The sequence below is a fragment of the Ambystoma mexicanum genome, chromosome 9 (genome assembly GCF_040938575.1).
Source record: "Ambystoma mexicanum isolate Mex_15411 chromosome 9, UKY_AmexF1_1, whole genome shotgun sequence".
Taxonomy (NCBI): Eukaryota; Metazoa; Chordata; class Amphibia; order Caudata; family Ambystomatidae; genus Ambystoma; species Ambystoma mexicanum.
Window position 1 is genome coordinate 786,640,403 of NC_090931.1, and position 27,989 is coordinate 786,668,391.

Here is a 27,989-nt window from a genome sequence, read left to right on the forward strand (position 1 = left end):
GGGTTTTGCAGAGCAGGCTCACCTCCCTAGCCTCACAGGGGAGAAGGGGCAAATACATGCCATTCGTCACAGTTCCCATATTTGCTGCTTAGTTCCATATCCTTTCCAATCAAATGGATAATAGACCTCCCCATGCTATGATGAATCTGATGCTGTCCTCACTCATTTCCCAGTGGATATCTCTCCCAGTGTGGCAAGGGGACAGCAAGAACGTGGGGGCGGCTATATGAGGGAGGATCACAATGGGGGCAGACAATCTTCAAGAAAATATCATGGCGCCATCGGATGAGACATGCTATCCCCCTTCTTTTGAGGATACCCCATCCCTGCCGAATGCCTTAATGGCATACTTACACCTCCCATCATCCACGTAGGAAGAATGCTAAAGACCTTCGAATGAGGTCTGTATGCGAGTCATCATAATCTGACTTACCCTCTAAAATGAATGAAAACACCTACCTACAAGTCACCCCGAGGTGTCTTGCCTTGAAACAACACTCATCCAGACTTTCAAGACTTTACTGTAAAACATCAAGAATATTCTTCCATTTCCATAACTACCAGAAAACTGCAACGAGAAAGATAAACAGAGTAATGCTGATCAAGGCCAGGGACAAAGGCTGCGTGCTAGTTGCTGCAAGCGCATACCTGTGACTAGGAGATTTAAACAAGCGGAGCAGCTGAATGAAGCGCGCTGCTGGAGGAAGAAAGATGCTTCTCTCAGTATGGACCGAGAGACTGTGAGGCTAAACGGAGTGTCCTGGAGCCAACCAGCTCAGAAGCCAAAGAACGGGAAGCTGACCGTGAGAGGAAACAAGCTGCAGGAACGCCAGAAGCCAACAGTGGGCTCCTCAGCGTTTGCAGTTGTTTTGAGGCAGCCTTCGCCTAATCGAAGCCTGAAGACATGAAGCAGAAGAGCCCAGCAGGGACTGCGTGAGGCAGAGAAGCTGAGAAACGGATGCAGCAACAGAGAAGGAAAAGCAGAATGACCGCTAACGACTTGCCCCGGGAAAAGCAGAATATGCCAGCCAGAGCCAGTGAGTCCTACCAAATGAAGAGGGGACGCTGGGGCATATTGACAGCCATGCCAAAACTGAATGAGTATTAACGAAGCATATGAGAGAGAAAGAGCGAGAGAGTATTTATTTGAAAGGAAGAACAGAGGAAAAACACAAGACTTTCAAGTTTGTGGATGTATACAATATACATGTAAAAGAAGTCCTGGCAGGATAATATACCAGTCAGATATATCAGAAAAAGCAAAAGCAAGAAACTCAAGTTTGGAGATGTGTGCCGAGCTTGCATGAGAAAAGCCCTGGCAGGGAAGTATACCAGGCAAATTAAAAGTGTAAGAAAGATACATATATGTGAAAGTCCTGGCAGGAGAGTATACCAGGTAGTTGCAAGTGTGTGCATAAAAGAAAGACCTGGTAGGGAAATGCACCAGGCAAGGACAAGTTGAACATTGTATAAGCAATACATGGCTTAAAGAGGTCCTGAGAAAGACATATGAGGATTAGCAAAAAGGATGTGCCGATTATGAGAAGAAGCGTAAAAGCCTGGCAGATGAGTACTCCTGGTTTCCTAACAAGACAAAGGGCCTCATTACACGGACGGCGGTAAGGGTTAACGGTCACCGTTAATGGCAACGGTGACCGTTAACCCTTACCGCCGTACTACGAGGTCCCTTTGCGGGTTGGAGGATTTAACGCCTGCTTCTTGCAGGCGTTAAAATCCAACCCGCTAAGGGACCTCGGAGCTAATTACGGCACCGCAAAATTGCGGTGGCGTAATTAGCGCCTTCCCCATTTCCATAGAGCCCTATGGGGCAGAAATGGGAATGGGGAAGGGCAATGTTATTGTTATTTTGCATTTATATAGCGCCTTATATACCATTGGTATGGTCTGAAGGCGCTGGTAGGTTGAACGCCCTTGGGAACCGAGGTTCGGGTCAGTGGAGAGATTAGAGAGAGTCAAAGGTGCGTATGTGCATCAGGTATGTGTGCAGCTGGTGCGGAGTTTCTGTGGTAGCTGCTTCCTAGCGAATAGGTGTGGTGGTTGAAGAATCAGGAGTATGTGTTCGGTCTGGCAGGAGTTATCCAGTCCGAGTGAGGCAGCGTTAGGCCTGACTAGAACGCCTGGCTGGGGGTGAGAAACCAGCAATGTTTACTTAGAGTGATGGGGAGTGAGCGGCGGATGTTGATATGAGAACAGTTATACCGAATGGTGTCATAGTATCTCTGTGTTCTACTTGAGTGGTGGTGTAAGGAGAGAGTAAGCGTGGGGTGTGAAATGAAGTATGCTCTTACAACGGTTCCTTGCGTTCCACATCAAAGTCTGCACATCACGCAGTTCAGAGGGGTCCGGTCCGTGCGATGTGTTTTGTTTCTCATCTGCTCTCATGCACTATTCATCGGCTCAGCGAATTCATCCGTATAGCATACTCCTCCATCTAGCATAATCATGCGCTCTGGTCCATTCATTCATTTGTTTCGTGCGTTCACCCGCTCCCCAGGCTCATCTGTTACGCACTCATTCGCTTCAGAGGCTCATCTGCCACTCGTCAGTTCTGCATTCATCAGCTCCATTCACTCTTCCGTACAATGTACTTATCTGTTTTGTGTACACTCGTTCTCTCGCTCTTATTCTCGTTCGTTCGACGCGTACCCGTTCTCTCGCCATACTCAGCCGCTTACTACACTCGGACGCCCGACATACTCAGCTGCTTGCCATACTCAGCCGCTCGCTACACTCCGTCGCTCGCCAGATTCAGCCGATAGCCACACACAGCCGTTCCCTAAGCTCCTCCGCGGTCCATGTTCTTCCCCTCATTACACTCAACCGTTTTCTACATTCATGTGTTCTCCATAATCATTCAGCCGCATTCTACACTCATGTGTTCTCCACATTCATCTGTCCACCACATTTATTTGCTCTTCATATTCGTTCGCTCTGTACGCTCACCGCCCTCCACAGTCATCCGCCCTCCGCAGTCATCCGCCCTCCGCAGTCATCCGCCCTCCGCAGTCATCCGCCCTCCGCAGTCATCCGCCCTCCGCAATCATCCGCCCTCCGCAATCATCCGCCCTCCGCAATCATCCGCCCTCTGCAGTCATGGCGGAAAGGGGATTTACCGCCCCTCCAACCTTGGAATGGGGCGGTAAATCCCCTTTCCGCCAAGGCGGTGCCGGTATTTTACCGGCATGAGCCATGGCGCTAATAGCGCCATGGCTCACCGCCTACCGTGTAATGAGGCCCAAAGACAGACACCCAAGTTGTTTTGTATATCAGTTGTGGTATTGATAAAGAGAAACCCAAGGAACTGACATTGTTGAATAAGCAACCAAGGGAAGAGAAATCCATGGGAAGGCAACCACCCTCCGGAACACGGAACTCTATCCTGTTGGAAATTTTGTGTTGGAGTTACGCATTTTCCTTTTTGAACATTTATGAAGCACTCAAGGCCGCAGACATAACCCTTTCCAGAGTTTTGTTTGCTAGAATGTGAGGGCCAGAATAGTACTTTGGACACGGGCGGTTTTGCTTTGGACATTCTGACTTTGACAGACCCTTAGTTTTGTTTTTAGGTAGGGAAACACCTCGTCGAGCAGGGAAGAGAGGCATTTCCCACCCCCTTTTATTTTAATAAAAGTATTTGACCAAAACCATGACTCTGTTGTCTCTGAGTCTCATTCCTGGCTCCTCGCAATGCCTATATTTCAAGCCCATCACATCATAGAACTCATTCATCAGCCCCTGGTACTTTCACAGGAGATGGGCCTGGAGGTAAATGAGTAGAAGGGACACTGGCCTTGAGGAGGCCTTGAGGAGGGACATGTCTTGAACATGCCAACCTTAGGGTGTCACTAAGTGCACTGCCACATGATTAATCACCTGCAGCATTATGTAGGGGCCAACAAAATGAGATATACATTTTTGGCTACCAGGGATGCAGAGGTTCTTTGTCGAAAGCTATACCCAATCACCCACAATAGGAATGATCAGGTTACCAAACGCATGGGCCTGGTATAGGAAAATCCCGCTGACTCCTAAGGGAAATTCATATTTCTTGGTACTGCAAACAAAGACACTGAATATATTGCATAAGAGTCTGATTTGCCTTTGCAGCCTGCTCTCCCATCTGCAGATGGTAGACGGATGAAAACCTGGCAACTCGGCCCACGAGAGTGGTCAGAGCTTGCCAAAAATGAGACTCAAGATATGGCCCTCTGTCTGAGACGATGATTTACGGTAGTCTAAATTAACAGAAGATATGTTGAAAAAACAAGTCAGCCAAAACCGAGGTCAAAAGCCCTTCACAACACAGAGTGAATCCTGCAATCTTGGTAAAGGTATCTAATAAGGACCCAGTTTGCGTCGACAGCGTGGACGTTTGTTAACTTGCATATGAAATTCATGGAAATCATAAGCCATCGTTTACATGGCATTGGCATTCTTTGTAACAAGCGTTTAGGCTGTTCTGGCACTGTGCACAATTGAAACAGGTTAATACATAATCTGTAATGTCTCGCTGCATGTGGTAGCACCAACTTTGGCATGCTGGACCCTTTTGTGGGCCAGGATGCCTAGCACTTTCTAATCATGGCATCAGTGCAGGCCCCAGCAGTGCAAGGTTTACCATATTAGTATTCATATCTGCACATATAGTAGACCATCAACAAAGGTAGCATTCAAGGCAATCTCTGACTCCAGCATAGAAGATGGGGAACAAGGTCTGACTTAACAATGTAGCGCAATCACCTGCTCTGCAGATCCTTTTGAGACCAATGGTTCTGTCAAATTAGTTGACGCTTCCACCTCCACCTGTTGTGAACCCAGTTGGTAGGTGATATTAAAATCAAACAGGCCAAAGAACAAATGTCACCTTGCCTGCTTAGTATAGACTGTCAACAAGGGTTAATCCCCCAATAAGTGGTGTCCCCACTCCTCAAAGGCTGCTTTAATGGTCAACAATTTGCATTCCAGGATTGAAAAGTTACATTCTGCAGGTGCCAACTTACTGGAATAGAAGGCAATGATATATTTTTGTATTGTAGTTGGGCACCGCTGAGACAGTCCTACTACTATCACCACTAAAATGTATTTGCTTATAGTTTAAACGGTGGCTGGGGGTAAGGATGTTGGATTTCAGGGACTTTTGTTATTGCTGCCATTGTTAGGGTGTTGAAAACTTCTTGTTCCCCATTCGAATACGAGGGGCACATTAGGTTGATAAGAGGTGCTACAATAGACACACAAAAAAGAGCATATGAATTGCCCAAAAAAATTGTCAAAACCCAAGCAGAATTGAAGTACTTCATAGGTCGAAGCAAGTCCAAGATTGCTTCAATTTTTGCAGAACACATCATAAGGCCTTTAGGTGTCAGTACAAAGGCCAAGAACTTGTCTAAGATTACATAGAACAGACACTTCTGAAGTATAGCAAAGCAAGTGTTCTCACAGTCTCAACAATACTTGTCCCCCTTGCTAATCCAGAATAGGTTACATGCTGTGAGACTGGAGTCGATCCAAAAAAGAAGTGGAATGAGTATGATTGGTTCTTAATGGTCACCCGATTCAGGGCCCTATTACTCATGGAGGATAGCTCAAAGCAAACGTGTTTGTGTTGGAAGCAAGACAACGCACAGGTTCAAATCCCAGTCCCGGGCTTAGAGACTGGTCTATGATGTTAAGTGTGTAATAAAAGATTACTTGTCAATGCAGGGGTGGATATCTCCCTCCTTTTTAGAGATGAGAGGTGTGAGGCCACCTTGTGATCCAGAATGACGAATGAAACCATTCTTAAGACTTGCAGCTAAGTAATACTTGGTCCTACTTGGTGCTCAGACTGGGTCAACAGATTCAGCCACAAGGAATGTTAGCCTCCTCGATCCGATCAATAGGGCACTCATTTTAACCATTGGGCGGTAAACATTGGCCTCGTTTCTTGCTGAATACATCTGTGTGTTCCCGACCCTGCACTCGCAGGTAAAGTCTATACAATGGCACCAAACTCATGATATCCCAAGAAGAGTGCTTACTTACAACAGAGGAATTACTGAGTCAATGAGTGTGAGTATGCAGATGTAACCAGGGCATACCAAAGACAACTGTAAAATATGGGGATGCTATCCAGCTGAAAACTATCTTCTCATTGTGTATTTGGTTAGTAGTCATTAGAAGTTCTACTCAGTAACTGGATAGGACTGTAAGGGTGTCCCATCAACAGCCCGTAAAGGTTCTGGATGTTCCTTTGATACCACACAATTACCTGCCTCGCTGGAATAGGTGAAAGCCATCGAATTTCTTGTGGCTCCAAATCCATCATAATTTAAGCAAAACACCTTGTTCCTACAGGGCCGGTAAACATCAATTTTAACCACACGCATGGAAGGCATTCATCAACTTATAAGAGTGGAACCTTTGTTAATAAAACTCACCAACCCAGGTCTATGGGAGAGACTCCGTTTCGCAGTGTTCAAAATTACATGGACACGCCAAGATACAAGAACCTGCCTACATGCAATAAAAGGCATAAACTGGCACCAAATATTTTTCCAACTTGCATTTTGAAGGTTAGGTCCATTGATAGCAAAGTAGAGAGACTTTGCAATGGGGAGAATTGCAGGGAGAAGAAGTTGGATGGGTGTTCATGGCAATACCTCTATGAAGAATGAACGCTGTATTGGGTGGGTGGACTTCAGTTAGGCTCTATACATCTAGGCTTGAATGATGTACACTTTTCTATATCCGTTTTTCAGAGATGTTCAGTGATTCAGGATTTTCATACTGTAAAGGCATTGAACTAGTCACATGATTTGTAAGCCTATCAACTTCACACACAACAATTACACAGGAACATAAATAGCTCAACAGCTAATCATCTAAGATTACCAGATTAAGGTCAAACAACCCTTCTGACTCAAATGGGAAGGATCTTCTATGCTCCAATGCACCCTAGTATTTGTTAGATCATACAAATGTATTAAAAATGGTTGAAAACATAGTAATACATTTTTTGTGAGCATCTCTCTAGCATAAACATCTTACCTTATAAAGTCTTAGGATTGCTTTAATGCACTCGTGAACAAATTTGGTTTGTCGCTGCAGACTTCCTCCATAAAAAGCCACAAGCTCTTCATTTAGGTTAACACTGAAGACATTGAAGTGGTATTTCCAGGCAATATTTTCAGATTTTCTGAGTGCTATGGAACCAAGCGAACGAACTGAAAGAAAGCAAAAGCTACTATTAAATGTTTTAAATATTGGTGTAACTAGCCCAAGGATTTTCTTGTCCCCTTGATTTCTATTCCTGTTTGACTTTTTCGCTATCCCCTTTTGATCTACTACCACTCCATACTACCCTGTCTAGAATCACTGTAAATGTTAACTCAAGCGTGTTATGGATCATTCAAAATAGCTTTTGTTGTCCAAGTAGGTTGAATTAACATACAGCCTGGCCATGGTATTTAAAATCAAATAAAACAATGTGATAAATATTTTTTCTTTTTAGGATTTGCTGAGAAAATATAAAGCAGAGGCACTGTAATCTCTTACTGCACTCTTCATAAAAGCTCTCCACATTAAAAACATTAGCATTTAAAGTTCTTCTGGAGCTAGATCACAAGATGTTGTTATGTTAATGCTAAAGCACCTTTGTACCGCGCACTATCACCACCAGAGTTGTCCCCTGGTGCTCTGGCGGATCTAAAAAGGAAAGGGGGGTGGAGGGAGGAGTTAGTGGGACCGAGCGGGAAAAGTGCAAGAGAGCATTGATGTGCTGTTGGTAGCCTCAGTTCGGTTAGTACCGTTCGCTGAGCTTAGGTGTTCTTTTCGGTTGGTAGCCGTCGTGTTCTGTTGTGCGAAGCTGTGTGTGATTTGTTTTGTTGTTGCAGTGTTGTGAAGTTATTGCGGTTTGCTGTGCTTTGGGGTGTGGTTGCGTTTGGTTAGAGTTTGAGAGGTGCATGCAGTAGGTGAGATAGTTAGTGGGCTAGAAAAGGAAATCAACTGAAGCAGAACTATGGAACCCCAAAAACCAGGTAAGAAACCATGGGGCCAGATGACAGCCACCCTGCTGAAAGCATTTCGAGGCCTTCAATGCTAGCATAGCTCCACAAGCTAATATGCTCACACAAACCAAGCCATCACCCAATAAGCATCCTGATCCTGGAAAGCCCTCCCATCCCACCTCTATACTGTACCTTCCATCATCACCTTCCACAAAGGCTTCAAAACGAACCTCTACCTACATACCTAATCCAGACAGACCACCTTCCTATCATCCTTCCTATATCCTAATATTCCTACCCGGTATCATTGCAAATTCTTTTTCACCTCCTCCCTTTGAACTTTGTTAGGTGCTCCAAAACCCTCCGAGAAGGGCCAGAACTGTATAAACATTTAAATAAAATACAATGTGGTATTTGTTAATTTTCCATTGATTGAGTCAAAAATCCAACAGTGTCAGATTCACTGCCTCCAAACCTTTACAATGCTCTCTTGATACCTTCTGTGCCCAGGAGAGATGTAAAGGCATATCAGGCAGCCTTCCATATAAACACAGAAAATAGCTGGGACCATCACAGTAGAATATGTGACAGATCTGCAGTTATGGATGGAATTGTGCCAACTGTGGATGTTTGCGCTTTTATTCAGACGTGCATCTACAGAGCATTGCAGAGGATGTACACAGCAAGTGTGACTGTGTATGCGGAGTGGGGTGTGGATGTGCAGGCTGTGTGTTTGTCCAATGGAGGAAACAATGTGAACCATGTGCAGAATATGGTTGCAAAGATGAGGGATGAGAAGTAGTACATGGATGAGGGCAAGAAGGTGGGTACGATGTGCAGGGGGCAGTTGAGTATGTTTGGAGTGTAGTGGAGCATGACCCAGGACATTCAGAGATGTGCAGAGTAATTGTGATTTAGTGTGTGGCATGAGCAGACCCCATTACTGAGTAGCGTACGATTCTAGCTCCAAGATGATGCAGACTCTAAAACTACATGCAAAATACCTCTGGTGTTCTACCAACTAAAATGTAGTCATTCATAACAGTAGTTGGTATTTTATTCTGATATGAATGTCATATGAATCAATGTCTTCCTGATGTTTAGAACAATGTTTTTCCTTCAATGCATTGCGTCCTGAAGAGCCTTTTCCCAGCGACATGCGATTCAGAAGGACATGCATCACAGGACATCATTGTGGTGGGCATGTCCTACCTCTAACATTTTACTGTTACAATATTCCTCCTTTGAGGCAGAGAACCTTCACTCAACCGCTTGAAATGGTTAGTCAAAGGGCCACAATGGGGCACGTTCATGGAAATTGCCTGGACGTGCTGCTCTGCTCTGTGCGAGCTGCTCTGCTGTCTTCTGAGGGTCTGAAATGGCATGAGACCCCACTGGAAAGGACTGAATTGGAGTGGAGGGGTGTGAAGCCTGGTAGCACCGTTGGGTGAGGTTTCAGAGCCCGAGCATGTTGGGCTCTGAAGATACAAGCTAGTGAAGCTTTCCCTCGAAGTGCGGCCTTGCAGGCCACGTGCATTGGGGCGGTTGTGCCAGCGTCCACAGTCTGAACAAGCTACTCCGGGGGGAGAGGTGCTAGGCCTTTGTTGAAGTCGGTGCCCTGAGGTGTCCTATTGCACTGCTGGAGAAGGAGGTCTGCGGGGAGTCCTGATCCCACAGACCTGGTATCACAGCGCTTTGCCGTCGGGCTCCGGTTTGCGGAAGGAGCCTGAGAGGGAGCAGGAGCTTTGTGCCGGTGGCGGAGCCGGCACACATACTACATCGGCAGTACCCTTACCGAGGTGAGGTGAGGCAGCGGAAGGGCTGTGAGGGGTGGGGGAGACTAGGCAGCGCTGCCCAGGGAGCAACTAAGCATCCCACTGGTGGGGGACAAGGTATGCATGGGCCCGGACCTGCCGTGGGGCTCTGGATGAAGCGAGCCGGGTCACATGACCCCCATTGTGGACTGGAAACAGGATGGCCAGAGAGAGGAGGTTCCCTAAAGGGCTAAGGCAGGACATGAACCCTGCCCTGCCATGCATACAACCACACGGTACGGGCTGTGGCCCATTTGGTCCAGCCTTTGAGGCACAGTGGACTGGATTCTGCAGTCTGGGCCTACTGCAAATGGCGGGTGCAGCCGCCTACCACAAACTGGTCCCGGTTTGGTTTGACTGGTGTGAAGATCACAGAGGAGGGCCCCCTGCTGCTCGTTGGCCCCTTGCAATTCAGCTGAAAGTGCGCTTCCCTGTGTGGGTTTGGGCCGCCTTCAGCTCTCAACGGGACAGGGTCCAGAAAGTTCCATGGGCCCTCAAGAGGAAGCGGTGAGACGCGGAACAGGGCTGAAGACTGAGGAACAGAGCACCCCGAATCCCCTGTTGGCCTGCTGGCTGGTGGAGTTGGGGATAAGGAAGTCCAGGCCCGGACGTGCTAAGGAGTCCTGGGCATCCCGGTGGGTAGAAGTGCAGGCATTTTGTGCTATCCACGTGGTTAACTGTGGGGCCCCCACGTCAGTGTGTAGTCCTGAAGCATGGATGCAGACACTGCTGGTTAATATATTGCTCAACCTTTATGGCCTGTGGAGGTGGATTGAGCCATGGGGCCGGAGAACCAGAGTGCAGGGCTGGTTATTTTGGTTGGTTCTGGCCTGTTCGTCCAGGGGGCCTACGGTGCACAATTGGATTTACCTGTGATAAGAAGTGGATACAGTTGAGGGGGTTATACTGTTGGATCCCATCCCTCTTCCATGCTGATGGACTGGAGGTCCTACCTACAGAGATTCCACTTCAATAGCTCTCCCTCCCCAAGAATGGCGAAGTCTGATCTTGATTGTGTTTCCACAAAAAAAAGACATTGCGGCTTTCCTCGAGGAGATACAGGGCATGCGTGCCGACATTGGTATTCATATGGATATTCTTGGCAAGAGAGTGGACAAAAGTGATGACAGATTGCAGAACTTGATGAACAATCAAACATCATTGGATACGATGGAAGTGCAGGTCGATATGCGGATCTCTTAACTTGAAAGACAGGAAGCAGAAATGACACTTCGAATGGATGATTTTGAGAACCAGGAGAAGGAGGGGGAAACGGACAGAAACATCAAAAAAGTCATATATGAGTTGATCAAGCTCTTGTTTGGGGGGGGGGGGGACACTACAGCAGAGCAGACTATTAATAGAGCACATCGGGTGGAGTGGGAGGTAGAGGCTTGAGGTCTGTTCCGGCTCGTTTCCATTACTGTGAATAAAAAAATGAGGATTCTGGAAAAGGCCAGGAGGGAGGGACCAGTGACCCTGGGGGACTCCAAGATAACAATTTTTCAAGATCTGTCGGCCTTCACTCTGGCAAGATGCTGAATGAGTGCCCCTCTTACCCGGTGGCTAAATGAGAAGGGGGTTTGGTACTGGTGGGGGAAAGGGGGCTCCCTTTCTCCCTTTCCTTTGAAGATGACATTCAGGAGGGTCATGGGAGAGCTTATGGGTCCCTCGGGCGGGCATCCTCGAGAGGATGATGGACCTCAGGCTGACAGATACCAAAAGGTGAAGGGAGTCAGGCGGCGTAAAGTGCCAGGCTCCAGTTAATTAAAAAAATTGAACACCCTGCGAGAAATTAGTCTTGAATGTTAGTGGACGTTGGGACTTTTGGGCTTGGTATTTGTGTAGGAGCTGGCTGCCTATTGAGCTGGCTTTGAAGGTTTGACAACCCTCTACGAAATTGGGCATGGGGTCCCCGGTAGAGAATCTGTACATGCTAGGCCTTTGGGTTGGGTGGTTGAGGAAGTGGGGGAGAAGGCGACTCTCGGATTTATCGTGGACATATGTTTAGTTTTTTTAATGGGGCCAGTTGCTTAAGAAAACTGCTATGGTTTATACACTGTGGGATACTAGTGCGAGGGTGCAATTTGGGGGTGGGGGAAGGAAAGACACCCAACATTGCACTGCCCTAGGGTGGCATTGCGGATACGGATAGCTCTCAAGGGCTGTAGTGGTGCTCTGGTGAGGGGGGGAGGGGGACTCTTCAGAGTTTTAATGTAATGAGCATGACCCGATGGAACAGGTTTTATCTGGTGGTTCAGTCCTATGCCAGCGACAGCAACTCGGCAGGGATGGACGCCTGGGTGTGGGGGTGCTAGGTTGGAGGGGGTAAGAGATTGCTTGCAGGGTGTCCACAGTTGGTTATCGGCTTGGGACAAGGGAGCTTGCGCTGCTTGCAGATTTCATGTTGCGTAAAGTATGCTTAATGTGGCAAAATGCCAGGAGCCCAGGTGCAACCATCATGGGGAATTCAATGTCTTTTATTGGCTGATGTGAATGTAGACTTGGTGGTGGGGTCTCTCAGAGCCCGGGGTCTAAACTCTCCCACAAAATGGTCTCTTGTACTATGAGAATTTAAGAGAGCACGTCTAGACCTGCTGCTTATAAAAAGGAAACCGATTGGGCTGGAGGGGGTTCACCGGGACTGTCAGCTAGATTTATTGGGGAGGTATTTCAGGCCTCAGCCCCAACTAAGAAGAGAGTGGTGGCCATAATGGTAGCGTCCACTCTAGGGTTGGTGGTTCATGATATTCTTCAAGACCCGGAGGGGAGGTATGTTGCAGTCAAGGGGTTGTTTAGGGGCAACCCAACCATGGTCGTGTCAGCCTATGGCTCCAATGAGGGGCAGGTTGTGTTCTGAGCTAACCTCAAAGAGGAGCTGAAATGGTTTGTTGAGGAACGCCTGATGATCGGGGGCGACTTCAATGTGGTACTCGACCCATGGAAAGATAGGAAACGGCCAAAGGGGGAGGGGATATCGCCTGCTGAGCGCTCCTAGTCAAGTAAGTTCCAGTTCAGCGTTAAAGCTGTGGGAGTTAAAGGCGCCCTTACGTTGAACGCAGAGGAGCCGCCTCCCAACACCTTTTATTCTCAAGTCCATGATTCTTACGCTAGAATAGACTTCTTTCTGGTCGATTCTGCTTTGTCGGCTCTGTTACCGTCTCCCCGGTCAAATCACAATGTGTGGTATTTAGAGAGGGATGGGCGCAAAGGCCCCCAGGGTGGTGGATGTGCAACGACCTGCTGCTACAGGATAAGGGTCTAGCTCAAATGCTCCGGTCCCACATTCAGCAATACTTTCAGTTTAACGATGGGGTGGTGGGGAGGAGGATACCGGTCCTCGGTTCGTTTGTGAAGGTTTCAAGGTCACGATTAGGTGGGGTGTTGGTGGGTCTGGGTGCACAGAAAGAACGAGACAGAGGGAAGAGGTGGACCTTTGATCTAAAATAGAGAGACTTAGTCCGGGGGGTACTAGGGCAGGAGGACAGAACCCGCAAAGGGCAGGGCAGCTGCATTTATATAAATCTTGGCTGAAGGCCCTACTTAACCAGGATACTGAAAAGAAGTTGACATTCTTGAAACAGAAGTATCATGAGAAAGTTGATAGGGTGGATAAAATCCTGCAATGGCGCCTGTGGGAAGAGCAGAAATCCAAATTAGTCAATACAATAAGATTAAATATCCAGAGGGGGGCCTGTTTGACACTGGGGTAATAGCTGAGGAATCCGAAGGTTTTATGAGGCTCTGTACACTGCAGAGTACTCGGGAGACTGTGATCTAGCACTGCAGTTCCTTGCCTTGCTATGGATGCCGGGTTTATCTGACCTAGTGGCACACATCATGGATGGCCCAATTACCCCAGAAGAGGTGGCCCTTACGATCAAGGGATTAAAGTCAAGATCTACACCGGGCGATGATGGGTTCTCAGTCAACTTTTACAAGATGTTTCGCTTTGTTTTGGCCCTGCATCTGGCCAAGGTTTTTAACAGAGTGTTGGAAAGGGAGGTTCTTCCTGCCTCAATGCCAAGTGTCATTATAGTGGTACTCCTCATACAGGCCTATTTCGATCCTGAATACTGAGGTGAAGATATTGGCTAGACTCCTGGGACAGAGGCTTGAGGATATCTTCCGACACTGATCCATGGCGATAGGTGTCAGATAACATTAGAAAAACCATTGATCTGATCCATGTGATGCAGTGGGCGGACGTAGATGCTGCAGTGATCTCATTAGACTCGGAAAAGACTCAGAAAAGACCTGTCTGACAGCGGTGGCCTGCTGAGTAAAATGAGCATATTTAGTGTGGCGGCATTGCAGGAAACATGGCTGTTGGCTGAAATACAAATAGATGGTCGGAGCACAGTACATCAGGTTGCCACTCAAGGTATTAAGGGATGCCCAAAAGGAGGCCTCCTTATATCTGTGCACCCTCCATGGCGTAATAGTGAAACTAAATCAGTCATCTGAGTACATCCTGGTCGCTATGCTCTCATTAGCATCCCTTGATATTCTGTTAATAAATTTATATGATCCTCCGAATGTGGCAATGACTGCCGTAAACGTTAAAACTGTTGATGCATTGCTACGGAACTATAGTTATGAAATCCTGGTGTGGTTGGTTGGTGATTTTTATTTTTTTTTAACTTATGTTTATTGATTTTACATAAATAACACAAAAGAGATAAACATTGCAATTTAGAACATCCCTTCCCCCTCCCCCCTTCCCTCCCCTTGGATCGAATGAAAGTCAAAATGTCCCGGGTTCTCATTATGCGTTGAAGATATCTGAAACTTTAATGTTGTGTGGACACCACTGTTCCATAAAGTCTGACTGTAGATATTGTAGTGTCCCTTCCCACTCTTTTACAAACTTGTCTCCAGTTCCTTGGATTTTGTGGGTGATTTTCTCCATTGTTATATGGGACCATACTTTCTGTAGCCAAGTAAACGTCATTGGGGTATTCTTGTTTTTCCAATTTTGTGCTATAGTGGTCCATGCTGCTATGAGTAGTCCCATAAAGCTTCTCCATTGTGATGTGTGATATTGTCTTGCTGTATCATCTCTGAATCCGCATAGCCACACCTCTTCCCCCATCAAGCCCACATCTGGGAAAATGTTGCCCATTTCGTTTTTCACCTCTTCCCAGAATGGTTGTATGCCCCTACAGTCCCACCATATGTGCCTCCACGTTCCCACTTCATCGCAACCTCTCCAGCATAGGTTAGGTGTGTTTGGGTACATCGAGTGGAGCTTCTCTGGGGTATAATGCCACTGTGTCATGATCTTGACCCACATCTCCCTGGTTTGTGCCGATCTGGTCATTCTGGGGATCTGTTTCCATAGGTCTGCCCACTGACTGTCCGAAGGTTCCTTCCCCAGTGTTCTGCCCCATTTTATTCTGTATGCCCATTTGACGTTTTCCCCCTGTGAGTTTATGTATTTGTATAGCGTTGAGACCCACTTTTTTTCCCCCGTGTTGGAGATGATGTGTGTCTCAAACCCTGTGAGGTCCCTGGTTGCTGCTTCTGTGATCATCGGGGGAGTTCAGCCAATGTTTTAGCTGCTCATATTTATATCTGTCCCTTCTGGATATATTCTTGCCAGTAAAGCAAGATTCCAGGGATATGATTTCTTTGTCTGCGAACATTTCCCCAATTTTAGTGATACCCACCTTCTCCCAGCTATCATATGCCCCCTGTTCCATCCCTGGTGGAAATAGTGGGTTTCTACTGATTGGTGTAAAGGGTCCTATTGCTGTGGACATTATGCCTTTTTTTGTTTGGGCATCCCATGCTTCTAGCGTGGATTTCATAATTTCACTTATTCCTAGGTTCACATGTCTGTGCTGTCTCTGTTTCCAGAGGAGTTCTGCCAGTGGGGTCCTCGCAACTGCTCTGTCTTGTTTGACCCATATCTGCTGTGGATTCTCCCCTACCAACTCCCTCAGGACTCTCAGCTGTGCCGCCTGATAGAATTTTTTGAAGTGGGGGAGCGCTAACCCTCCTTCTCTGGTTGGGGCTGTAAGGACCATTCTGGCTGTTCTAGGAGTTTTCCCCTTCCATACAAAGGACAACACCAGTTTTGTTATTGATTTAAAGAACGAGTCTGGGACACCCACCGGAAGAGCCTGAAAATAATACAGTACCCTTGGGAGGACGGTCATCTTGATGGCTTGAATTCTACCCCACCAGGAAATCTGTAATGGGTTCCATCTGCCTAGCTCTTTTCGGATGTTTATGAGAAGGGGTGGGTAGTTTTCCCCATAAAATTGCTCTATTTTTCAAAGGTACAATTATCCCCAGATATTTTATACCTTTCTGTTCAATCTTAAGGTCTAGAAGTTTTGCTTCCCTTTCAATATTCGCTCTGTCCCCTGCCAGGATTAGTATCTCTGATTTTTTCCTATTTATTTTTAGGCCCGAAATGGCCCCGTAAATTTCTAGTTCTCTCACTGCAGATGATAACGTGGATTCTGGGTCCTGTAGGGTTATTAACATGTCGTCCGCATATGCGATCACTTTGTGTTGTTGACCTGCCATTTCTGTCCCTTTTATGTGCACTGATTCCCGTATTTTAATTAGGAGGGGTTCTAAAAACAAAGCGTACAGCAAAGGTGAAAGGGGGCATCCCTGCTTCGTGCCTCTCGTTATCCTCACCGTGTTCATAACCTCGCCATTAATGACTATTCTACTGGATGGGGAGTTGTAGTTTGCTCTGATGCTCGCAATATATTGTTCCCCAAACCCCATGCGCTCCAATATTTTGAATAAAATGGACCATTCCACCCTATCAAAAGCCTTTTCGGCATCTACCGACAACAATATCGCTGGGGTGTGATTTATACCTATTTTTTCCACTAAATGGGCTAGCCTCCTTGTGTTATCATGAGTTTGTCTGCCCGGAATAAAGCCTGATTGGTCTTCACTTATCAGTTTAGGGAGAAGCAGGGATAGCCTCGTTGCTAGGATCTTCGTATAGATTTTTGCATCCAGATTAATTAGGGAGATTGGCCTATATGAAGCTGGGTTTTTAGGATCTTTACCTTGTTTGTGAAATAGCAGAACCTTCGCTTCATTCATAGTGGGGGTCAGATTACCGCTGTCCTTAAAGGAGTTTAGGAGCCTCGTTAGGATCGCGGTCAAAATGTCTGCATATTTTTTTTAAAATGAGGCCGTAAACCCATCTGGGCCTGGGGCTTTGTTACTTGGGAGTCCCTTTATGGTTTTTCTGACTTCCTCCTCACTGATAGGTGTCTCTAGTGACTGCTTGTCCTCTTCTGATATTTTCGGGAGGTTTATGGCTTCTAAGTATGCATCTTGGGAGTTCGTGTCAGGGAATTCAGTGGAATAGAGAGTTTGGTAGTAATGTCTCAATGATTCCCCCATGTCTTGTGTGCATGTTTGGGGGACTCCATAGGTGTCATAAATGGCTTTAATCGTTGTTTCCTTCTGTTTATCCCTCAGTTGTCTCGCCAGGAGCCGGTCTGCTTTGTTTGCTCTAATATAATATCTTTGCTTCAGATAGAGTAGGTTCTTCTCTGCACCCTTCGTTCGGAGCATCTCTAGTTGGCCCTGTGTATGTTTCAGTGATTTTTTTAGAGCCTTTGTGGGGTGTGTCAGGAGTTTCTCTTGGATATCTTCGATTGATTTTTCCAGCTCTTTTTCCCACCGAAACCTTTGTTTATCTCTTGTGATTTTCAACGCAATCATTTTCCCCCTCAATACTGCTTTAAACGCATCCCAGACTGCTTGTAGCGCCACCTCCCCAGTGTCATTATGTGTAAAGTATTCCTCTATCATTTCCCTTATGGATTCCCCTGTGATTGGGTCCTGGATCAGCTCCTGCGGTAGTTTCCACCTCCATAGCCCATTCTTCCTCCCTGGGAGAGTCACCTCCAGCCACAGCGGGGCATGGTCCGAGAGGGCTATTGTGCCCTTATCCAGTCCCTGGATTTTACCCAGAAGTCCCACTGAAACCCAGAAGTAGTCAATTCTGGACATGGTGTTGTGGACATGTGAGAAGTAGGTGTACCCCCTCTGTTCACCCTTCAGTTCCCTCCAAACATCGTTCAGGGCCATCTGTTCTATTTGCTGCCTCAGACGTTTTGATGGTGCCCCTTGGCCATGCACGTTCCCCGTACTCCTGTCTATATGCGGATTCCATGCCATATTGAAATCTCCCCCCATGATCACTTCCCCTTTAGCAAAGCTTTCCAGTTTCGTGAGAGCATCTCTAAGAAAGCCGTCCTGTCCTTGATTGGGCGCGTATATTGAGGCGAGTGTGATGTGAAGGCCTTCAATTGCTACATTGGCGAAGGCAAACCTCCCTTCTCTATCCATGCTTGAATCTAGTAGTTTAGTGTCCATTCCTTCTCTCACTGCGATCAGTACCCCTGCTTTTTTCTCCGTTGTCGTTGCCTGAGCCCAAATATTGTAGCCTTTTATCCGGATTTTCTGCTTATCCCTCGTTCTGATGTGGGTCTCCTGGAGGAGTAGTACTTCCGCCTTCTCCCTTTTAAACTGCTTTTCCAGTTTAGCCCTTTTTGTTGGGTGGTTCATGCCCCTTATATTGTAAGTCATAATGCGTAGCACCCCCATTATCTTATATTCGTTTGTCGTTGCCTCGGATCCCCTTCTGTTCTTGATTCATTTCTTTGATTCATCCGATCCCTTCCCCACCCTTGAACTCCCCCACCCCCCCAACAATGAACTTTAAACCAACCAAACTGTCCCCCGAGTTGAGCGAGGGTTCCTATTGACGCTAGAGCGTTGCGCCCATCGCTCCCTGCCCTCCTTACCCTCGGGGGGTATGATATGGGGAGTCCTAAACCCCATAGATCCATCGGTCTTTGCCTAGTTCCAAGCCGTCGGTTCTTCCCACGACCGCCATCTGCGTGTTGTCCGTTCCGTTCCGTTCTCCTCCCCCACCCCAGCCTTCATTCCGTAATTGCTGTTCCTTGTTCGTACCCCTTGTTTGCAAGTTCCTGAGTTCTTCAAGTAGCTTTTCTCCAGGATTCCCTCCCTGCATTAGACTTCTTTTGCGTAATTGTTTCCCAACCCATTGGTCTTCTCATTCGATCCCTCCTGCTCGATGACTCCCCCCGTTCCCCCTCATCTTCCTGTAGATCCAATGTGCTCATACCTTCCTCCACCGTGGTTACTCTTCTCTGTTTCCCTTCCCACGTGAATAGCAGCCCAAATGGGAAGGTCCATTTATAGCGGATTTGCTTTTCTATCAGAGTTTTCACCAGTGGGGCCATTGCTCTCCTTTTTTGTAGGGTTATCAGAGCGAGGTCTTGGTATAATTGGATGTTTTGACCGCTCATTTTAATGTGTTCCAGTTCTCTGGCTCTCCTGAGGATCTGTTCCTTCTGTGGGTAGGATGAGAGAGCCGCTAGGACATCGCGTGGTCTTTCCCCTGGGGCCCCCGATCTTTTTGGACCCACTCTGTGGATTCTGTCGATTCCGATTTCGTCAGCGTCTTGGGACCCCAGAATGTCTCTAAACACCTCCTTTACCGCCTCTTTTAGGTCTTTGTCTAGCACTGTTTCCGCCATGTTCTTGATGCGGATGTTGGAGCGTCTAGAGCGGTTCTCCAAGTCCTCACATTGAAGTTCTAAGTTGTGCGTAAGTGCCACCAAGTGTTCTTGTGTTTCACTAGCTTGTCTCGTGTCATCTTCTAGTCCCTGCACCGTTTTTTCCACTATGTCCGTTCTTTCTTCTAGGTTGTTAATATCGGTTCTGATGTCTTTAACCACTTGTTTCATTTCGTTTTTCATAGTGGTAAATTGTTCTTGGACTGTGGACATGAATTTTTCTTGTAAGTCCATGAACCAAGTTTGCATGTCTTCCCTGGTCAGTGGTTGCATCTGTTGGGATAGTGACTCTGACTCCCCCATGGGTTCTCCCTGGTTTCTCCCCCTCGGTTGCGATGCTCCCTCCGTTGACCACATTTGCAAAATGTCTGCGCCTTGCTTCGCAGATTGGGATATCTGTTGGTTGGGGTTCCCCTTTCCTTTTGCTCTTGACATGGTGGCGTGATCCGTTTGGCTGCCTATGGGGCTCCCGTGCCTTCTTGTAGCCCTCCGGATGGCCCCTCTCCCAATCCTATCCTCTGAGATGTCTCAGTGAGCGGGGGGGTTCTCGAACCAGGCAGATTCGCAGACTGCGTCGGGTCTCGATGTCTGTCTATTTTGGGTGGGGGCAGTTCCCCTTACATTAGTGTCCTCCCGTTCTTCGCCCCCTATTTAGCGGGCCTGGGGGGAACCCCGATCCATTTTTTTTTTTTTTTTTTTCTTTTTTCTTCCTTCTCCCCCCGACTCCTTTTCCTGAGTCCCCCCCTTTCGGGGCGTTGATCAGCGGGCGGGTGGTTTTCAATCCCCCCCCCCCTTGATGGCTCACCTTTCTTCCTCCGCGCTGTTTCAGGGCGGCCCCCGCTTCTCCTCACCTGCGGTCCGCCCTGTGCGCGCTGCTCGCACCCTGCGTTGCGGCTCCTCCCCGGTGCCGCGGCTGTCGCTGTGTTTCCTTCCCCTGCGGCGCTCCCTGGCTGTGTGGTCCTCTATGGCGCTGGAGCGTCTACTTAGGTACCGATGGGGGAGGGGCCGATCTGTTCTCTCCACGGGCCGCACCTGCGTTCGTCCGCGTTCGTCCGCGGCGCCGGTTCCCTGTTGGGAGGGGTTGCGGGGGGGGGGGGACTAGCTGTCGGGGGGGGGGGGGGGGAGGTCGACGGTCGGACACGGCTTCGATCGTGCTGTGTTTGGCGGCCCGGGCGGAGCGCGGATTAGCTGCGACTCCTCACCCCGGCGGCCATCTTGGAATAGGTTGGTGATTTTAATGGGAAAATTGGTCATCTCCCTCTCACAACAGCATGTATCTCTGAATTTATCTCGATGGAACCATCTACGGTGAAAACGAATAAGCAAGGGGCTAAGTGGCATTCCATGCTAGCAGCACACGGGATAGTGAAATTGAACGGATTAACACCTGGCGATCACAACCTGGCCTTTACTAGAATTGAGGGTCGGTCGGCCTCCACAATTGATTATGCATTATCAAACTGGAAAGGCATACCCTACATAATGGACATGAGCATGGTCACTAGACATGAAAGTGATCATGTTCCATTGTGTTGGTTACTAAAGATGCCACAACAAATAATAACTGCTGTTGAATATGACAGAAATGGCCTACTGTCCCTTAATGAAGGTGGGAATCGAATTCGATGGCATGAACGTAACATTAACCGCGCGGATGTCGCTGTATCGGAATTGTTACCAAATTTCATACAAATTGGTGCTGGTGGTTTGAATGAAGCGGAAGCTATGCTATCGAATTTCTCAGACATGATGCTGAAAATAAGTGAAAAGGTTGCTCACACTAATCTCCCAAACAAACGTCGTGAGGGATTTGACACTGCCATCAGTGAGGCCAAAAGAAAGTTCCGTAAAGATATACATATGATATTAGTTGAGCATGCTCATTGTACATCTGCAGTGTCTGTCCCATCACTAATTAAAATTGTTAAAAGAAACTATAGGAAATGGTTGTCACACCATAAATTGAAGTGCGGTGTTAAACTATGGACACAAATTGCCGAAAAAGCAAGCACTGGTAATACCATTGGTATATGGCAACTCCTTCAACATTCTCATCCTCGCCCCCTTACCATTAACTGCATAACAGAAGAACAATGATGTAGTCATTTGAGTAGTACCCTGGGTCGTCCTGTCACTAACGATAACATATTGCAAATTCCAGTTGAACATTGGGTTTGCCAGGAATCAATACGATATAACTGCGATGATCATAAAGTTAAAAAATACGAGAGCAGCAGGGCCAGATGGTGTGTGTAATGTCTTGATAAAAAAACAGCCTGAACTTTGGGCAACCGCCCTACATTTATTGTTCACACAGATTGGCGCAACCAGCTTGATCACCCAGTCTTAGCGATCTAGCCACATACTCACGGTTCATAAAAAGGGTGCCTGGGACTCCCCCAATAATTACCGCATGCTAGCCATGCTTGATACGTCATCCAAGATCTTTGACCGTGTCCTTTTGCAGGAACTTAATGAATGGATAACGGAAAACAATATACTACCTCCGAACCAGATTGGATTCCGTAAGGGGTCGGGCACAGTGCACGGCTTGCTGTTATTGTCAGCAGCGGTCGAGCACGCCTGGCATAAACGCAATCTCGATGTGTACTGTGCGTACATGGATTTTTCTGCGGCGTTTGACACGGTGCAGAGAAACCGTTTGTGGCAAAAGTTGCACAATTGGGGAATCCCACAGGGGCTTTTCCGCATGCTTATGATGTTGCACACTAATACAACGGTACAGATACGCTTAAATGCTGAGGGCAAACTATCAACAACCATGCCAACGACCAGTGGAGTAAAACAAGGGTGCATGGTTGCTGCTGTACTCTTCAATTTATACCTGGCAGACATGCAAGTGGCGTTCAGCCTGAGCAAAGCGAATCCAGTAAAAATCTCTGATGTAATTGTTGGCTGGTTAGCATATGCTGATGATCTAATCCTGCTGGATTATACTCCTGCTGGCTTTCAGCACATGTTAGACGCTCTTGATAAATACTGCTCTGACAATGGATCACATAGCAACATCGATAAGAGCAAAGTGATGGTATTCACTAAAAAAAGAAATCCCAAAAACTATGTGTGGCAATTGAATAACAAAAAGGTGGAACAAGTAAAATCCTATAAGTATTTGGGTGTTATTGTGGATGACCGTTTGAATTGGAATGCCCAATGGACATCTCTTCAAAGTCGTTGCACTATTGCGACCAACGCCTTGAGCATTTTCATTGGCAGAAACTGTGGTTATTCTGTATCTGCAGTATTGACCATATATATAGCTAAAATTAGAGCCATATTATTGTATGCAATAATTATCTGGGGTCACAACTTCATTAAACTGGTGGAATGGTTTGAAGCTCGCCTATTTCGTTTACCAGCCACCATAAGTATGGAATATATCTATCTAGAATTTGATTTACTAGGAATGTCACATGTCTTCATCAGTCATTGTGTGTTAAATTTTGAAAAGTTAATTCGTCTGAATGTGGATACCATAATCGTACCATATATTGTTGCTATAATGAGCTTGGATCGGTCTGCTTCGTTTGGAATAATGGGCAAATTGAAAAAATTACACTCTAATTGGATTGGTTCACTGGCCACACAAAGCAATCCCAGTTTCTTGAGCATAATATTAACACTGAAAAGAGTATTGAAAGAAATCTGTTTTGAACAACAGTTAACTGATCTTGCCACTAAATCGCATAGCGGATTTTATTGTCAAGAGCGCATCATCAGAACATGCACTCCAGGCTATATTAATGCGTATCCAAGCCTGCAAACTGTTCGATTATATCTTTTACTCAAATTTAATAAATCAGTGGCTCTTGAAACTCATGGAGCACAAATGGGACTACCCTATTCGAAGCGTATGTGTCGATTATGTGGAAACAATACAACAGAGACACTACATCACTTATTAATTATATGTGAAAGTTTGTATGTTGTACGATACAAACACATGAAATCCTACAATAATCATTATGATCCTAGTGAAAGAGAAGATTTATGGCTCCAATTCTTGCGTGGTGATGACCTAAATCTGGTATATTTTATGACTGCTTTTTATAAACAGATTGTATTGATTTTTCGCTGTATTGAGTGACTATGTAACGAACTGTATTGTACATATATGAATTTTGAGACATATGTTGGTTTTTATTTTATTTTTAACTTGTGGCTATATGTGATGATGAAACGTAAATTGTTATACAAAGCATTTGTTTTGCTATATGTATAAATAAACTTGAAACTTGAAAAGGCCTTCAACCAGTCGAGTGGCCATATATGTTTCAGGTCCTGGAGAGGTTTCAAGTGGGCCAGACATGTGGAAATGGATAGCGACCCTATATGGGTCCCCGACGGCCAACATGTTGAATTATGGATCCCTCACCGCCTCCTTCAATTTGACCAGAGGGACGAGGCAGGGATGTCACCCCACACCTCTGTTGTATGCTATGTCCATAGAGCCCTTAGCAATTGCGTTCCATGCTAACCCGACAATTAAGGGTATTTACTGCGGGAAATCAACCTTCAAGCTGTCCATATTGGCAGACAATATTTCGGCGTATTTGTTGGATGTGATCATCGGTTCCCAAGCTAAAGTCTTTGATTTTGACTTTTGGATGGTTATCAGGACTTAAGGTTAACATTTCAAATCGTGTATAATGCTGATCCGGCTTGAGGACTCCGGTTTGGAGGATAGGGCTCAGTTTAAGGGGATGAGACTTGGGAAGGTAGCACTCAGGTACCTGGGAGTCCAATTCCCTAGAGATCTCACTGCGCCATTCTCATTGAATTATACCGCAATGCTTAGGGCATCTCACCAAGAGGGATTTGGTGAGGTGGGCTCACTAGGTGCTCTCGTGGTATGGGAGGATGGTCTCCGTTAAAATGAATGTTCTCCCTCGGCTGCTTTATTTTTTCTCAAGCCTTCCCACTGTAGTCCCAGAGGCATATCTTCGGGAGCTAAAGTCCATGCTGACTCGATTTGTCTGGCAGAACAGAGTCCCCAGGATCAAACATTTGACGCCAACGTTGCCTAGGGACTGGAGGGATTTGCTTACCTTGATCTACAAACCTATTATAGGGCGGCCCAGTTGAGGGTGCTGGTGGAACATTTAAGGGACAATCTGGGTAATTACTGGACCTTTCTCAAAGACGTTGCGGCACACCCAAAGATTAGATATTATTTGTGGTCCCCCATAAGGGTGATCCCTGGGGCGCTGCCGACTCACCCTGGCCTTGGGGTTCTATGGGCGGTATTGAGAGAGTCTAAGACTAACTGCCACTTGTCCTCTTGGCCGTCCCCAATTTCCTCATTATGGGGGCCCAATAGACTTGGCAAAGAAATGGTTACGGTACTCCCAGATCTGGTCAGACAAAGGGGTAGAAAGGGCGGGACAGTTGTTTCTGGAAGGTACTTTCATAACCTACGATACTTTGTCCGATGTTGTGGAGAAGGATGCCTTGTCTATCTTTGAATACCTGAGGTTAAGAGGGTTGCTGACGGGTGAGTGGTGGGAGGGTAACTTGTAGAGAAACTGGACTCCATTTAAGTTGGCTCTGGCTTCAGCGGAGGATCGGAAGGGCATCCTTTCGTGATTATATAGGGCTACTATCACAGCCGAGCTGGGGAATAGACAACCCTTCAAGCACCAGTGGGAAGATAGGTTGGGGGAGGAAATCCCTGAGGAGACTTGGTCCAGATTTTTTTTATTGCCTTCCATGGTAATCGGTTTACGTCCCCCATTGAGCAAAACTTTAAGGTTCTCCATGGATGGCATAGAGACCTGGGTAGACTCGAGATTGAGGGAATAAATGCTACAAGCGGGTAGGGTTGCACTGGTGCCAAAGTAGAAGTCCAGGTGTACCCGCGACAGAGCGCTCTGGGACCCGAAGCTTAGGGACATATACATGATGGAGAAGTTAACGGCTATTGCAATGGATTATGTGGGGACGTTTCATGGAATGGGGTCCATTGATTGCTACTTGAGAAGCAGGGAAGGGAGGCCGAGGGGAAGGGTACTCTGGGCTGGTGGGGGAAGAATATCCTGGGATTCGGGAGAGAAGGGGGGGGGTTACACCGCCTGAACCACAGAGCTATTTAAAGGTTTGACGCAGGACTCAATGTGAAGAATGGGTACGCGCCTTGTCAACCTGGTAGAAACAGGTGAACTATTCTGAGCAAAGCTTATTTGATTTTTGTTGTTAAGTAAGCAAGCATCTCTTGTGCTCTGCGGGGGGGGGGGCTTTCAGTTGACATTGTGGTTGTTTTGCGATGAGTCATACGTAGTAACTGTAAATTGTTTGACCAAAAAAATGTAAGTTTAAAAAAAATGATTAGTCAAAGCCAACAAAAACTGACAAAGCTAATAGTTTTGGCTGCTGTATAGTGAAAACATTGTATGCATTCAGGCACACAAGCACACTTAAGCAGCCAGTGGAGATGTTGAGAGGAAAACGGACATAGTGGAGAGGAGTTGCAAGAGGGGTGGATGAATGAATATGAACAGGAGGATTGTGGAATGAATGAGAGCAAGGGAGGATGTGTGAATGAAGGATTATGATAATAGATGAAAGGGTAGGGGTATGGTGCTGGAGGGATGAATCGGAAAGTAAGGACATATGGTAGTGTGAGGCTGTATGGAAGGAAGGATAAATGCGTGCGATATTGATGAATTGATTATGAATACGCATATAGAGATGGATGGATAAATGAGTGTGTGGATGGCTGAATCAATAACGATGTGAAGATGAGTAAGTGTGAGGACATCAGTCTAAAGCATACAGCAAGGCATCATCAGCTGACGCCACTCTTTCACATGCAGCAGACAGGAGGCTAGCGTGTGCGAAATACAGCATGCAAAGGTACATTAATGACGATGCAGCCACTAACTTTACCAAAGACCAGAGCCCAGCAAGATGCATGAAGATCTTTCAGCAGCAGCCTGCCGTCCCGCTGTTTCACTTCGTGGGGAGTGTTACAAGTGTTCTTTAGATGCTCATTCCATCATCAACACTGTGCTCGGATGCACGCAGTTGACACTGCATTATTTTACTAACCCACATCGCTATGCCGGCAAAGGCAGAGTTAGGGGGAGGAGGACAGGGGGAAATGGAACTGTGCATGTGGACCAGGAAACAACACCTCCATGCTTGTGCGTTTATTCAGGCAAATATAAACTCACACAGATCTACAAATGAATGCCTCTTTTTACTATCATTGTCCACTCAACTCTACAGTGTAACTACATGAAGGGTTGCCAGAAATGGAGACCCATACTTACCACAAGTGGACCTGAAAACAAACCAAAATGTCGCACATGAGCATACCGACCAATCTGCATCAACGTTCCGTATACAACCTTTTCCCTTGAATAGGACACAGACAGCACAACTGGACACATTTAAACATGATATTTAAGTAGGAAACTTGCAACAAGAACGTTTTTTCTCTGAAGCCAAAATGGACATGCCAATATAGTGATTTTAGGAAAAAATGCATCTCCATTTTATTCCTAGAGCAATGAAATAGTAAGGGCATGTGCAGGTCTCTCCAGGTGCCCCACATCAGGTGCAGATAGCGCATCCATCTTTGCTTCTCTATCTGCAGGGTACGTTCGATGCTTGGGATGACACCTACACCGAAAGTGCTCTACGTTTGTCTATTTGTTGATGGCTTGACAGCATCAAGCCAGTCATTATGAGCCTGTTCAGAGGTTCACACTGCTATTTAAAAAAAGTAGTTGAGTTGGCTTAGCTAGTATCAGAAGTATTCGTGAAGAAAAAGGGTTTGATCTTGCTTGAACGAATTCCAAGCTTGCAGGTTTGATTTGCTGCGTCAAGCAGCTCCCTGTGCAATGCTGGACTATCTAGCACTGAGCCACTGCACAGTCATCTCACTGTTTCAATTGTGGTTCAAAGTGGCTCAATGGATTTTTCTAACTATTCTGACCAACAGAAGGTGCCAGAGGTCATGCCTTTTGACTTCGAGGTGCTAGTGGTCTCCTGCAGATAAACACACAGAGCTGGAGCTCTCTTCTGTTGCTTCACCCTCATCCAGGTAGTGAATGATGGTCTCCAAATCATGGATAAGAGCGACTCAAGCCTCTTCGTCCTCCTTGACCTCTCGGCTGCATTCAACATCGTCGACCACCGCATCCTTCTTCCCCTCTTTGCTGACAGGATGGTTATCTCTGGCACTTCCCTGAATTGGTTTACCTACTACTTCTCAAGCAGACACCAGGCTGCCCAGATTAACTTGTTGCATTCTAATTGACTACAGGTCTCCAGCAGTGTCCCCAGGGTCTCCATCATCTTACCAATCCTTTTTAGCCTTTACATAGAGTCTCTGGGCAATCTCCTCAAAGATCCCAATATAGCCATCCACCAATACACAGTTGATACTCATTTGTACATGTGAGTAAATAGTGTGCAGTACATCATTAGTTTAAGCGATTGTCTAGTCATCATCGATTCCTGGATGTCGACTGCTTACCTCAAATTAAACCCATCCAAGACTGAATTCGTCCTCATCGGTCCGCAAATTAAAAACAACTTGTCCA

At 46.6% G+C, this 27,989-nt stretch overlaps 1 protein-coding gene across 1 annotated transcript in view; it reads right to left on the reverse strand.

Moving 5' to 3' along the window:
* Positions 1 to 27,989, reverse strand: part of PGAP1 (post-GPI attachment to proteins inositol deacylase 1) — a 1,466,013-nt gene that overhangs the window by 1,370,447 nt on the left and 67,577 nt on the right. The window contains exon 3 of the mRNA XM_069615724.1: positions 7,051 to 7,226. Within this exon, the coding sequence (XP_069471825.1) occupies positions 7,051 to 7,226 (176 nt within the window). The remainder of the gene's footprint in view (positions 1 to 7,050; positions 7,227 to 27,989) is intronic.